The sequence below is a fragment of the Hermetia illucens genome, chromosome 5 (assembly GCF_905115235.1).
Source record: "Hermetia illucens chromosome 5, iHerIll2.2.curated.20191125, whole genome shotgun sequence".
Classification (NCBI taxonomy): Eukaryota; Metazoa; Arthropoda; class Insecta; order Diptera; family Stratiomyidae; genus Hermetia; species Hermetia illucens.
Genome location: NC_051853.1, coordinates 9,925,069 through 9,940,244, shown reverse-complemented (window position 1 = coordinate 9,940,244; position 15,176 = coordinate 9,925,069). Strand labels below are relative to the sequence as shown.

General features: G+C 42.1%; 1 protein-coding gene across 6 annotated transcripts in view; it reads left to right on the top strand.

The window, feature by feature from the left end:
* LOC119656646 (amyloid-beta A4 precursor protein-binding family A member 1) overlaps positions 1-747 on the top strand; it is a 38,968-nt gene extending 38,221 nt beyond the window's left edge. For 3 of the 6 annotated variants that reach the window (XM_038063108.1, XM_038063106.1, XM_038063104.1), the window contains one exon: positions 35-747. In XM_038063108.1, coding sequence (XP_037919036.1) covers positions 35-106 — 72 coding nt within the window. In that variant the 3' untranslated portion in view covers positions 107-747. Of the gene's footprint in view, positions 1-31 lie in introns of all 6 variants that reach the window. The other 3 variants (XM_038063107.1, XM_038063105.1, XM_038063103.1) reach the window with 1 other exon arrangement.
* The last annotated feature ends 14,429 nt before the right edge of the window (positions 748-15,176 follow it).

Genomic DNA, 15,176 nt, shown 5'->3' with positions numbered 1-15,176 from the left:
ACTTTCATTTGTCTTCTTTGTATTTTGTAAGCAGATCTTGATGAAGACGATGCCAACTTCAATGTTTCGCCTGTTAACGGGACAAGAAAATCCGATTTACATCTAATAGCATAAAAGTGTATGTGGCATTATTTACTCCGATAACTTATTCTCAATATCCTAGGCACACAGTAAGAATTTAATGGGAAAATGAAATGAAAACTCATTGAAATAGGTTGAAATAAGTGAAACTGGAAAAGAAAGCAATCAAGTCAAATATTTTTCTCAAGTTGATAGTTTTATTTGAAACGGAAAAGATCGAATGGCATTATTTACACAGAAGCATAATTTTCAATAACTCTATGATACACAAACTACATATAAATACGTCTATATGCTGCAAACATACATATTACAAGCCTATGCTTCCCTATACGATTAAGATAAAGTATTTGTTGAAATTTTATTTATGTATTTATGCTTAGGTTCTTTAAGTTGTTTGGTTTAGTTAGATCTGTTTTCAATTAACATTTGTCAATCTGAAAGTTCAATGGAGGTGTGGTGATGTCACCCCAATCAGGTTTGTCTTATGATCCATCGCACGTTTATTGTTAACGAATGTTAGGCAAGTTTTTTTTAGTTTTATCACGTTGTTAACGAAATCGTGTATCTCAAACGTGCCATAGTTTCGTCGTATTTATCTTTTTTTTTGTAATTTGCTTTTGATGGAATTGCACAAATGATTAAATAAATATTTTTTTATTAAATGCTTTTGTTTTTAACTTTGGAAAGTTCCGAATTGAGAGTGTTCCTACAAGCTAATTCAATTCGAGTGGAATCCCGATACTTCGTACATCGATAATGCATATTTTTGGCTAATTCCTACAAGTTCCTCCGATCTCTAGAGTTAATTTCCTTTATTTTCCATTCCCGATAATTGGTAATCTTGACAATACGATTATCGGGATTCTACTGTATCTACTGTGTTCTATCGAACATCACCAAGAATCCCGCCATTACCACCCAGGCAAGTGGTAATGATATTATTCTTGTGATAAAGTCACGAGAGTTCACTCAACGTCACCGATCCATGCCGTAATATACTGTTCGATACATCACACAGATATTCCTAGTACAAGTAAGCATGACGGTTGTTGAGTGGCAATGTCGAGCCTTGCCTAGCTTTGGCCTGGAAAAACGATTTCGGGTTTTTGTGTGAATTTTGAATTGTGTACAACAGTAGAAAATTCATGCAATGCTTAGTAATGTCGGTAGCGATGCAATATCACTTCACAAAACATCATCGAATAATATTGTAATGCGTTCGATACATCACACCGTCTTTAGTGCAGAAGTACATTATAAAAATTCAAGTGGCTGCTCGCTTGCAAAAATTATGATTCTCTTTTGTTTACATGTGAAAATATTTCATCATATCCGAATCTTTTGCTCTTTTGCTTTCACCTAAGTAGCGCTGACATACATTTTACGCTGTGAATATGATAAACATATGACAAACATCGCTCTAGTGATAAATCCTATTGAGTTTCTACACGGACTTTTCATCAAATTTTAGAACAAAAGTTTTCTTCTGTGGTTTATCGGTGAAAACTTGGCTAGATTATTTTCAGCGTTTTGCAGAGACCGAAACAAATGGAAGTCAAACGGTGCAAGTTTCGGACTATACCGTGGAAGCATTACAACTTCCCCAATAAGTGTCGTGAATTGGTTCTGAATCATTAAAGATATGGGTGGTCTGGCATTGTCATGGTGGAAGACAACCCTCTTTCTATTGCCCAATTCTGGTCGCTCTTCCTTAATTGCTTTGTTTAAGCGGTCGAATTGTGGACAATAAAGGACCGCATTGATCGTTACCCTACGTTGTAGCAGCTCATAATGGACAATTTCCCTTCAATTCGACCATAATTGCCGTCAATCTAAGTTTTCAAATCGTTTGTAGAGAGTCATCGGTCTCGCATGTGGGTTTTATTCGTTCTTTATCGGCCGTAATTATGGGCTTCGAAAATGGGTCAAATGTCTTGCGTTTTCGGAACATTTCGCTGATGGCAGCCAAGTGATACGTGAAGTGGCTAACAATCTCAACGATAACTTTAACACACTCAATATAGACAGTGATCTGCACTTTGTCACTTAATCAATAGTCCGGATTCTAGAATACAACATCCAAAGTCTGCTAAGGAATAAGTCCTCTCTTGAATTTTTTGCTAACTCAAATAATATTGATATCCTCACTCACCAAGAGACTTTTAGAATCAACCTTCAGCACCTCGATGGTTGGGATGACACTAAGTTTTCTGGGGTTACTTGGGATGACACCAAGTCACTGCACCTTATAAAAGGATACTATAATAGTGGTCCCGTGTCGTTTGCTTTGGCTCAGGCAATCCCTTTTGCCTCTCAAAATGTTTCCTTGGAAGAGTTAAAGAAGGTTCTCGACAGACACAAAAACGCTCTGCGCCAGCCAGGGATGGGATCATCTACTTCTATGTCAAGTGGCACGGGAAGTTCTTCTGGAAGCGTTACATAATGTATGTAATAATGTAACGTCTACCTTGAGCATAAAAAAAAATATATTTCGGGGGGTGTAAATTGCTCCCGAAATATATATCTACACTGAAAAAAAAAATTGTAGTTTGGAGGAAACTACTGGTCTATCAATTTTAGGCTAAACTATAAATAGCAGACGATATCTAATCTCTTAGTCAATCACCTTGCTGGGAAGAGTCAACACTGCTTCTCTCACGGTCAAGGAGCACATTTGATACATCTCGAACAAGGCCAAGAAGGCGAGCAGGATCATAAACTTTACCACGCGGGCCAGCTGGGAAGCTCTCAAGCTATTTAGAGGGATTGTCACACCAATCCTTGACTAGGCCACCTCTTCACTATTCTTTTCCAAATACCTTGAAAAGAAAAATGGATCTCTCATTGGTGGCTCCCTAATGCGCTGTCTTGGCCTCGTTATTCCCTCTCCAACACATGTCATCATTGCTCTAGCGAGCGAACCTCCTCCCTCTTAAAGGAAAACTTTACTAGCAGCGAGAGAGATTCTCAATGCCAAAATCTACAACTCCTTTTATGCCTTCATCAGAGACAATTACGTCACCTCCAACACACTATCGGCTGTTTTCAGTATCATCACTCCTCACGTGGAGGTGAAGATAGGGTTTGGTAGTTGAGCTGTTGGTATTGGTCCAGCAGGCGTTTCCCAGGTTTTATGCTCCATCGTGGGTACCAATCCACGTTTTGCCCTGGGACCTATACTACCCTTTGACCACCTTTTGTGTGTGAGCAGTTAAGGAGTTCTTTGAAATAAGACGCCCATCTCTCACATGACTCACTTTTGTTCCTGATGTTTGCTCCCTTTTTGTTTCCATAAAGGGTGGTTTTGGATTGACATCCACGACTTGGCGTTGAAATCCCCGAGCAATATCTTGACGTCATTCGGAGGCAAGGCGTCGTATAGTCTTTCGAGACTATCGTAAAATTGCTCTTTGACTTCGTTACTTTCAATGGAGATGCGAAATTCAAAATCCTGGATCTAGACATTGGCGGTAGCAGAGAGAAATATGACCCTTTTCGGTGAGACGACTCTCTTCGACTCACTCACTTCGTTGAATAGATATATCACTATTCACAGAGTACATCGCATTCAAAGCTCTTCTCACTGAGTTAGATGTGTGGCACAAGTAGCATACGGGAAAACTAGGTCCAGGGTGAACGTTATCCGACCCCCTTATTATTCCTTTCTTTCACTGAAGTTTTTATTTTGGGTCCCCAGAAAATTCCGGGCCCGAGGGAGATTGGTCCTCCTGCTCTCAGGGCAGAGGTAAGGCAGCGTCTGGAGGTGAAGTCTTTTTGTCTCGGACGAAACTGCATCTTCTGTTTTTTTCAAAAGATGTGGTACTTTGCCAATATGAGGGATTTTTGAATCAAAAATGGTGAACAGTGGCTCCCAAATTGGTCAATGCTTATAACGAAGTTTCAGTTCAGAAATAGCAGGGTCAACACTGTGGGGATGTGTTGAGTCTGATTCTCAGGATTGCATTGAAAACGTTACAATGTAGTTTTTATTGCTTTAACTGGGAACTTTCGGGGGGAGGGGGGGGGGGGAAGGGAGAAGTGACTAAATCGTACCTTGGAGTCATTTTAGAATCAATGTTTAATTAAAATTCCGCTCATTGTCTTACATTTCACATCACCGGTAATTGTGCGAAAAAAAACGACTGGTGTTGTTGTTGTGCCGGCCGATGACGAGCGAGCACTTCCAAATTTTTCACTTTGCACAAGTGCCGGACACTGTCCCAGAACGTGTATAAAGGTTTCATTACACTCGGCACAGAATCTGCAGGCAGTGTCCATAGATGGGATATCTAGCTTCCCTAGGTGATAGTTTAGCCGGCAGTGAGCGTTTAGGTTTGTATCCCCCAATAAGTACCCTGGACCGCTGCATTCCTGGTAGTATGGCCACAGTATAGTTCCCCCAACCGTTCCTCTTCATTCTTTAATGTCATAGCTATGAACCCGGTTCCGATTATACAGAAGGGTTCTGGCTTGTGTAAAGGCGTTTCTGCTCCCTTCTTGGCTAGTTCGTCCGCTGCCTCATTGCCTTCCAACCCAACATGGCCTGAAACTCAGAGTACCCAGACCTTGTTGGACGAGCCGAGTGTATTCAGTCTCTCAAGGCATTCCCATACCAGTTTAAAGTCCACCTGGTCGGACCTAAGTGCGGTGACCTCTGCTGTCAGTTAGAAAAGCAATGTTCTGCCCTCGACAAATGTTTCCGACATGCGTCTTTCGGAGTAATTATTGTTCTAGCGTAATTTCCAAATATTTGACCTCTGTTTCTCGTTTCACTTCCATGTAATGTAACCTTATGGCCCTCAGTTGATCAAGCTTATGTGTTCTAGTGAATGGTACTACGATGGTTTTGGCTGGATTGGTATGCAGTACCATCTTCCTGCACCAGGCACTAGTAACCCTTAATCCAGTTTGGATTCTATCACATAGGTTATCCTCATATTTGCCTCTATAGGTTAAAACAATCATCATCAACGGCGCAATAATCGGTACCCGGGCTAAGCCTATCTTAATAAGGAACTCCAGATATCCCGGTTTTGCGCCGAGGTCCACCAATTATTAAAATAACATCGTTCGCATAACCCTGGATTTGTATTCCAGTATTTGTTAGCACGTCCAGGAGTTCGTCCACTTCCATATTCCACATAAGTGGCGATAGTACCCCGCTCGGTGGACAACCTTGAGTAGTATTCATGTCAATAGAATTAGTACCTGTCGGAACTTCTATTTGCCTAACCTCTAGCATTTTGCCCATCCAGAATGCCAGGGTATTTCCCACTCCTTTGCGGCTTAGGGCATCTAGTATCTCTGTGTGCCATGTGTTGTCAAATGCTCCTTCGATATCCAAAAACGCGCAGAGTGCGATTTCTTTTGTTTCTATGGCCTCCCGTAGTACCTGTCAGCTTATATAGAGCAGTTTCGGTTGACCGTTCTGCCTGGTAAGCGTATTGACATTGATGTAGGGGATTACGCTTTAGAAAGTTAGTTCTAATATTGTTGTCTATGACCTTCTCCATCGTTTTGAGTATGAGCGATGTTAGGCAAATTTGTCTGAAAGATTTAGGGTGAAAAGGATCTTTTTTACCCGCTTTCGGAATAAAGACCATTTTTATTTGCCTCCATGCCCATGGTATACATCACAGAGCTATGCTATCCCTTACCACTCTCAGAGGAGATACTACGATTATTCCTCTCTGTGGGTGATTTCAGTGGTTTAAAAGTTCTCACTGCCTACCCTTCTGAGCATACCTCTTTTGCTAGCTTCCAGTTCTTCTTTCTTCCCCTTTTATTCGTTGTTGGGGTTTCAGGCAGAATGTTGTCGCCTGTCGCCTTGGGGGAGGACCCCGGGAAATGAGTTTTGAGAAGCAGATATACTCTTGTCTCCTCATTTCCGCTAAATGTCCCATTGTTCTTCTTCAAATAGACAGAAGATATTGTCCAGTCATTGGATACAGTTTTGTAAAGCCTGGGTGCTTGCTCCCTTCACAGAATTTCCTGGAGCTGTTCCGTTTTGCTTTCCTGGTCCCATTGCTATACGCAGTCAGCTAGTCCCCGATTTGTTTTGCCCAGTTGAAAAGTTTTCGTACCTGTGTTCTCATTCTGGCAAAGTTCCTTTCCACCAGGGTACATTATTTGATGACGCACATCATATTCATGAAAAAAAATTATTCAATTAAACTCCCTTTTACCAAAAAAACGTCAGGAAATTCTGCACCGACCTAATACTGTGGTGACAAGTTCGAAGAAAAGCCGTTGACAACGTCGGCCAGAGAAGAGGCGATTTCTCAGACATTTTCTTGTTTTGCTTTCTTTTCCTTTTCTTCAACCTCAAGCCCGTTATGTGGAAGAGCGTTGCCCGGAGAGAAAGTTGCAGAGGGCCATCTTCCAATCTCCCGAAAAAAGTCTGATCTCGCAAGGCCTGTTTCATCGATAGCTTCCTACTTTTTTATAGGATGTGTTACCTTTATTTCTTTTGTTTCGCTCATCTTATCGTGCTTCTCAATTTTTTTTCGAGTAATTCAGTAATGTTCTTGGGTGAATTCAGCAACGTACTTGATAATAACGATGATAAGAAAATATAACTCTTTTCGGTGAGTCGACTCTCTTCGACTCCTTAGGTAATCTTTAATTGATTCGCACATCTCTTTTCTCTGAGTTGGATGTGCAACATACTCAGGGCGGTAAACAGAAAACCAGGCCCAATTTTATTCCTTTCTTACATGGCGACTACTTTTGGTCCTGCTTCTCTCAATCCAAAGGTGAGGCAGGGCCTGGTGAATTGTCTTTGCCCGGACGAAACTGCGTATTCTCTTTTTTAAGGTTTTGTGTAAACACAAAACCTTATTAAAATCGGTTTACCGTCTGTCTGTCTGTCTGTCTGTCTGTCACACGCACTTTTCTCCAAAACGGCTAAACCGATCCGAACGAAATTTGGTGGACAGATGGGAGCTATGAAATCTCACGCATACAGCGAGTTGCATAAATTTAGGTGGAGTTTAAAGGGGGGCTCTCCATACATGCAAAGGGGGGATTCAAAAAATCTTTTCACCGGATATAGTTGTGTAGGGTACTTTCGATTTGTACTTTCCGAAACGGACATTAGTTTTGGCATAAATTGGAAAGTGCGTGAGTAAGGAGTCAAAATGTACTCACTTGAAGTGAGACAGGGGTCATTTTCGGAAACTATCCAACCTAAAAATCCGAAAAAAATCAGGGTGGTGCGCCTAGATGAAATCTAGGCCTCAAAATATGTCCCATTCCGATATCTGCTATCTGCCACTTCCTCCAGGTTGCGTTAATGTGTGAAATAATTTCATTACGCAGTTCTCCATTGGCAGACAGCATTGACTCGAGATATTTAAATCGCTGAGTTCTGGCAATGGCAGTAACCTGCCCCTCGAGGTATTTAAATCGCTGAGTTTTGGCAATGTCGGTAACCTGCTCTTCGAGATATTCAAATCGCTCAGTTCTGGCAATTTCAGTAACCTGCCTAGAACTGAACGATTTCAATATCCCGGGTCAATGCTATAAGCCAATGGAGAACTAAGTTATGCTCCTCACATAGGGAAACACAAAACCTTTTATACCTGAAGCGTCAAACTTCCGGTTTCCCGACTTGTTTATATTTGATGTTGGTTAAATTGTTGGCATTTGCTAATAATATTAAACTCAGAGTGTGAAGGTTGACCATTATCAACACATCAAATGATCATCAAATGATTTATTTAAATCGCTTTCTAGAAAATAGAGGGCAATGGAGCTGTCGTGCACTCGTCGCTCCTCACATCTTTTTCTTCAGCCTTCAGTTCACTAGCGGGGTCGGCTCGTCGTGATCGGTGCCGTCATTTTATTTTATCAAATGCCTAATCAGGATGTAATCGCGAGACCTTTAAATCCCCATCCAGCGTATCAAGCCACCATTGTTTTGGCCGGCTTTTTGGTTGCTTACCATTGCTTTCGATGTTCTGACCAATACTGGTTGTTGAATTCTCGTTGGCGTGAATTACGTGGCCACACCATCGAAAATGCCTCTCTTGCAGTTTTTCCACGATCAGTGCAAACCCATATCGATCGCGGATATTCTCATTTCAGACGTAATCAAAATGTGTCACGCCACCAGTGCAATGCAGCATTTTCGTCCCCATTACCGCAAGACGCCGTTCATTGTCCTTTATAGTCGGCCAACACTCAGAACTATAGAGAGCGGCAGACGGACGACATTGCAGTAAATTTTAAATTTGGGACGTGCGCTGATACGTCGATCACAAAGAACACCAGTTAGGGAATGCCACTTCATTCAGGGTGCATTAATGCGTGAAGCAATTTCATTACGCAGTTCTCCATTGGCTGATAGCATTGGCTCGAGATATTTAATTCGCTGAGTTCTGGCAATGGCAGTAACCTGCCCAGAACTGAGCGAGTTCAATATCTCAATGCTATGAGCCAATGGAGAATTACGTTATGCTCCTCACATAGGGAAACACAAAACCTTTTATACCTGAAGCGTGAAGCTTCCGGTTTCCCGACTTGTTTTATATTGGGTATCTTGGCCAATTTGGAAACCAAAAAAGAGTGACCAGTCGCTCCCCGATTGGTCAATTACTCAACACTTTGGGGATGTGTTGAGTCGATTCGTTGTTGAACTTTTGGACACTCTAACTTTTCCGAAGATTATTTTTTACATTCCTTTTAATTTAGTTTTTTTCAAACAACCTCAAAAATCTTAAAAACTACCTTTGATGGAAATTTTCCGCCTTTGGTCATACTTTTATTTAAATTTTCCTTAATGACTCTTATTTAATATTCCTAGAGATAAGCACAATCATTATTAACTTCATGTTCCTTTCCAGTGAATGTTTTCCCCCGAAAAAATAGAACACATAGCCCCTGACACTAGTTCTGTGACTAAATTGTTGTAGTGAATAAGTAATTGTCCTTTTTTTCATTTAATACGAATTTCTTCTCTAATAAACTACACAAATGGAAAAATAGCGTCAAGTGAAAAACCAAAAATAATACGGAAGGTGTGATAAATAATAAATGTCTTGAAGGGAATATTTGAAACTTTAAGCTGATAATATTGTGTATAGTCTTGGATAGTACCGAATAAAATAATAAAAATAATAAAAGTGTTGTTCGCAAGCGTGCATAAGAAAAAAAAAGAATATTTGTGAGCAAATTGAACTGATACAAAAATATATATATATTTTCTGATTTAAATAATTTTGTAAATTCTAAGGTGAACTAGAATTACCCAGAAATTCCTAAGTTATTTGCCTACGGCCTGATTTTTATGTAAAATGATATATATAGATGTAAATAAGTAAGATTTGTGTATAACCAGGAGATTAATGGAGGCGGGGAGATAGGAATTTACCTTGAATGAAATATACGCAGGATTCAAAATTAAAGCATATTGCATGTACTTTTGGAAATAATTGTTGAAAGGAAAATTATACTGCTAAATAATCATTAATAAACAGCATATGAAGTCACATTTTTTACTAAAGTTCGTTGGTCTGTTTCTATTTTCGTGAGAAATTTTCTCATTGAAGTTACCTTGCAATTGTAGCTCTAATATACAGACATCTACAGATACTCCTTGTCCGCAGCGCAACAGTCCGTTGTGAACCGAGACTTCCTTCAATATTTGGAGATGTCAGTTCAACGATCACATCCTTCAATTCGTTAAACTGAATAATATTTCACTATCAGCGTCATTTGGTTAAATGGAAGAAGGCCTGAGTCCGTCATCCCCTTGACTGTGGACCAATTGGAGAGAGACTTCCTCCCAATTTTCTGGTCCATGGACTCCTTATTTTGGGCTAACATCCAAGGTTAAAAAAAATCAGATGACTACTTGTCGTCCAGGGCAGAGGCAACTCATCAGATGCTGCCTCATCTCTGCGGTGTTGTTTGCTCGCTTATATTAATTTGCAAACACGCTGTGGCTGCACATAGGAGGCATGAGCCACGAACGCATCGCAGTGGTGAATACGCCTCTATCGCCGCGGCCGCGGGCACAGCTGAAGCGAGAAAATGTCAACTGACTGACACTCTCGCTAAAAATCGAACGGTCGGCAGATACAATTCCCTTGCTAACCATCGTGATGAGTAGTCGCTTATTCTCCTTGGCCGTCACTTTGCTTTAACGGAAACATCGCCTTGCAGCTTTCACATAACTTTTATTGAATGAATAAAAAAAAGTATATATAAGTGAAGTGTGCTAAGGAAAAAAAGGAAATAATACTCAAAATTACCTCTATAAAATGAAAATTCTTACCTACCAGGTAAGTGATTAGCACATGAGCTGAGTCGGTAGCATTGGTTCGGACCTGCACCATGATGGAGGACTTCGATCCCCCAAACCAAAAAACCGCAAATATCACATTTCTAAAATCCCCAAACCCCCAAACCTGTGCGCGACTAAGGGACACCAAAAAGTGCTGCAAATCGGCACAATGATGCCTCACATGCGGAGCATCTCCCCCTTGTTACCCTGCCTGCAACAGTCACAACAAATGCATCCTCGGCAACGGAAACGACCACACGGCAGTATCCGGCGTTGCCCAAAATAGACGAGGAAAAAGACCACTTCACTCCACCAGGGGGAAGTCAGTAAGACTATCTCACAAAGCGCAAATAGATTCGAAATTCGAAACTCCCTTATTGACGATGAGGTAAATTTCCCGGTCCTTACGATCATCAACAACCGCTCAACCCTATCTAACTGAAAAATTTCAGACTACCACCTCTCCAAATCTTTCTAGATCTAGGTCCCTTGATCCTATCCAGAAAGACAAATTTTGAGCAATCCTGAACCAATGTTGGACCCGTAACTACATCCCTCCAGAATGGCGAAAATAAAAAATAGCACCCTTTCAAAGGCTCCATAACCAACCGAATGACCCCAAAATCCCTACTAAATGTTCCCGTTAAACTCACCAATCAAATGGCCACCATCGCATCTTGGGTCTTTCAAACTCAACGCCGAACCATGTTGTGTACGTTCTTGCTAAAGAACTCCCACTTGAGTATCGGTAGACACTTCAATTCCTGAAATCCCTAATAAACGTCCACCGCTACCGTTCCCAGAATAGATCTCCCTGACCACAACCCACTTCCTCAAATGCCAAAATTCTAGCTGACTATAATGACCTCATAGCACGAATTCAGTCACCCACTTAGCCAAGAAAACCAATAAACCCCTTTGTACATCCAAACATCGACCCCACCCTACTGGAATCAGGATAAACGGAGGGCCACTTCGAAACCCTAGTTCAAAAGTTTCTCTCACGAGGCTATGTAGTCCTATTTACGGATGTATCGAAATCCCCTCAAAGTACCGTCTGTGCAACCCTACACCTAAACTCCAACGGCATCCATATTAGAAAAGTTAATTCAAACGCCTTTGTCTAAACAGCCGAACTCACAGCCATAAATTCGGCTATCAAAAACACTCAGTCACCGAAAAAAAACTGAACAGCCCATACGCCACAGACACTATAGTTCAAGACATATTTAACAATATCTATACCCTAAAATCTGAATCCCCAATTTTCTGGGTCTCCGGGCACAGAGGGATTCACCAAAACATCAAAGTTGATGAAGAAGCCAAGAGAGCCCACGGGCTAACTACAATTACAGAAACCTACGTATCAAGCAACGATGTCCTCCAGATAGCCCACTCACGTTAGAAGCGGACTGGTGTTCCAAATACCGCACCATCTCCACGGGTAAGGGGAAATTCTTCTATAAGATACTCCCCTCTTCGAAAAATGCAAACTGGTTAAGAAATATTGGTGCATAGGCCACCAATCACGCCTTCAACAAAAAATGTCTCCACAAAATCGGAAGATAGCCTGATGGACTCTGGCCACACTGCCTCGTCCTAGAAGACAACCAGCGTATCCTTATATCAGCATATCCTGTCCAAAATATTAATCCGTTCAAACTTTCTCATCAACTAAACAGATCCCAACATCATCAACGGCGCAACAACCGGTATCCTGTCTAGGCCTGCCTTAATAAAGAACTCCAGACATCTCGGTTTTGCGCGGAAGTCTACCAATTCGATATCCCTAAAAGTTGTCGGGCGTCCTGACCTACGCAATTGTTCCATCTCAGGCAGGGTCTGCTTCGTCTTCTTTTTCTACCATAAATATTGCCCTTATAGATTTTCCGGGCTGGATCATCCTCATCCATGCGGATTAAGTGACCCGCCCACCGTAACCTATTGAGCCGGATTTTATCCGCAACCTGACGGTCATGGTATCGCTCATAGATTTCGTCATTGTGTTGGCTACGGAATCGTCCATCCTCATTTAGGGGGTCAAAAATTGGCTGACAACAACCGTGCGCAGATTTCATCGTCGCAGCTGTTATTGGTTGTGATTTTCTACCCTAGATAGGGGAAATTATCAACGGCCTCAAAGCTGTAGTCTCCTATTTTTATTCTTCCCGTCTGACTAGTGCGATTTGATGTTGTTGGTTGGTTGATTTTCGGTGGTGACGTTGTCACCATATACTTTGTCTTGCCTTCATTGATGTGCAGCCCAAGATCTCGTACCGCCTGCTCGATCTGGATGAAGGCAGTTTTGTACGTCTCGGGTGGTTCTTCCAATGATGCCGATATCGTCAGCATAAGCCAGTAGTTGGGTGGACTTAAAGAGGATCGTATCCCTCGCATTTATCTCAGCATCACGTATCACTTTTTCCAGGGCCAGGTTAAAGAGGACGCATGATAGGGCATCCCCTTGTCTTAGACCGTTGTTGATGTTGAATGGTCTTGAGAGTGATCCTGCTGCTTTTATCTGGCTTCACACATTGGTCAGGGTCAGCCTAGTCAGTCTTATCAATTTCGTCGGGATTCCGAATTCTCTCATGATCATGTACAGTTTTACCCTGGTTATGCTATCAAAGGCGGCTTTAAAATCGATGAAGAGATGGTGTGACTGATGGCCATATTCCAAAAGTTTTTCCATAGCTTGCCTCAGAGAGAAAATCTGATCTGTTGCTGATTTGCCTGGAGTGAAGCTGGGTGAATGATGTTCTGGGCGCAAGGGGTTACCCGGCCTAGGAAGATAGCGGAGAATATCTTATAGATGGTACTCAGCAACTTGATACCTCTATAATTGCTGATCCGTGTCTCTCTCTTTTTATGTAGGAGGCAGATAATGTCTCTTTGCCAGTCATCAGGCATTGATTCGCTGTCCCATACCATGAGCACAAGTTGATGAACCACTTGGTGTAATTGATCGCCTCCATATTTAACCAATTCGGCTGTAATTCCATCGGCTCCTGGCGACTTATGATGTTTAAGCCGATGAATTGCACGGAGCGTTTCTTCTATACTTGGTGGTGGCAGTATTTGTCCATCGTCTTCAGTTGGCAAGACCTCCAACTCGCCGATATTTTGGTTGTTGAGCAGTTCATCAAACTACTCAACCCATCGTTCCAATATGCCCACTCTGTCGGAAAACAGATTTCCCTCTTTGTCGCGGTAGGATGAGATCGAGGTTTATAAGGCTTCATTCTGCTGACTTGTTGGTAAAACTTGCGTGCCTGGTGCGGTTGCTTCCTGTACTTTTCTAGTTCACAGCCTTGTTGGTTCTCCCAGGTTTCCTTTTCAATAATATCAATAATAAGGTTCTTCAGGTGATTGTGAAGATCATTTGTTGATGCTTCATCTCCAGGATCTCGATTGATTGCGGTTATTGTGGCATCCATTTCCCACTTATAGGTGTTGCGGAGGGCTGCGTTGTGGATGGCTTCAGTATTCACTCTCATCTGATTGTCAGAGGGGATTGTAGGTAGTGTCGTAATTCGTGCTCGGAGCACCATTCCAACGAGATAGTGATCCGAGTCTATATTGGCCCCCCTATATGTGCTGACACTCATCAAGGCTGAGAGGTGGCGGCGTTCGATCAACACGTGGTCAATTTGGTTGAAAGTGGTCCCGTCTGGAGAGGCCCACGTATGTTTGTGGACCGCTTTCCGCGCAAACCAGGTACTTCCAACAACAATTTCGTGTGACCCTGCTAATTGAATAATCCGCAGTCCGTTATCATTTGTTTTTTCCACTGAAATTTAGATGCTAAGCCCAAAGCAAGGGGGTCCGGGGGCCAAAAAGAGGGATTCAATTACTCCCAATTTGTTCTGATCCGACATCAAGTGCCAGTCAAATAATTTGGCTGGGATACTAAACTGTGGCATTACTAGATTCAAATTTATAAATATTTGGTAGACGTCAATGTTATAATATATGAATATGTCACGCCGTCCCGTCGTTGGCTAGCCGATCACCATCGTCCAACCGAAACCGGTAGTAATACGGACGCGAGGCTTGTGGCAATACGGAGGCAACGCTACATAAGCATTTTCAACTCAAAAGATCACCAACCGGCGCACCCTACTTTGCCGAGGAAGATAGAGAAAGAACGCCCTCGACAAAGGTTGCTTCGTTGGTTCATCCGCAGTCTTTCTGCAAGGTCAACTCATAGGTATGGTTCGTGAGGATTGAATTTAGCTAAAATAATCATAAAATTCGATCGGACCCCAACAAAATCAACCACAGCTCAGCTCAGCTCAGCTCTGAATGAAGTAATAGTCCAAGTAATTACCGACACATTCTTGAATTCTCCACAGTCAGGCAAGTACAAGTGCTGCAAAGCGGAGTTTTTAACGCGATTAAACGTTTTTTCGGACCAGCCATTACACAAGTTCTTTAACGAGCAGCCCTGTATGTGTGCTGGTCCAGGTTAAAGAGCATCACAGTTGTACAATGCTACGCACCATCGGAGTGTTCCGATGTAGTGTAGAAGGATGTTTTCTATGAGCAATTAAATGGGGCTCAAGGGATTCCTCCTAAAGGTGACTTGCGATTATGATGGGTGATCTGAATGCCAAGGCAGGATCTGACAACACCTTGCTCGGGTATGTGATGGGAAAGCACGGTCTTGGCGATCGTTATGGTAATGGTAGGAGGTTCGTGGATTTCTGCAACTTCCACCGCCTCGTCATTGGTGGTACATGGTTCGAGCATAGAGCCTGCCATAAGGCCAGTTCGGTTTCAACTGACCCACGGTGTATGAGCA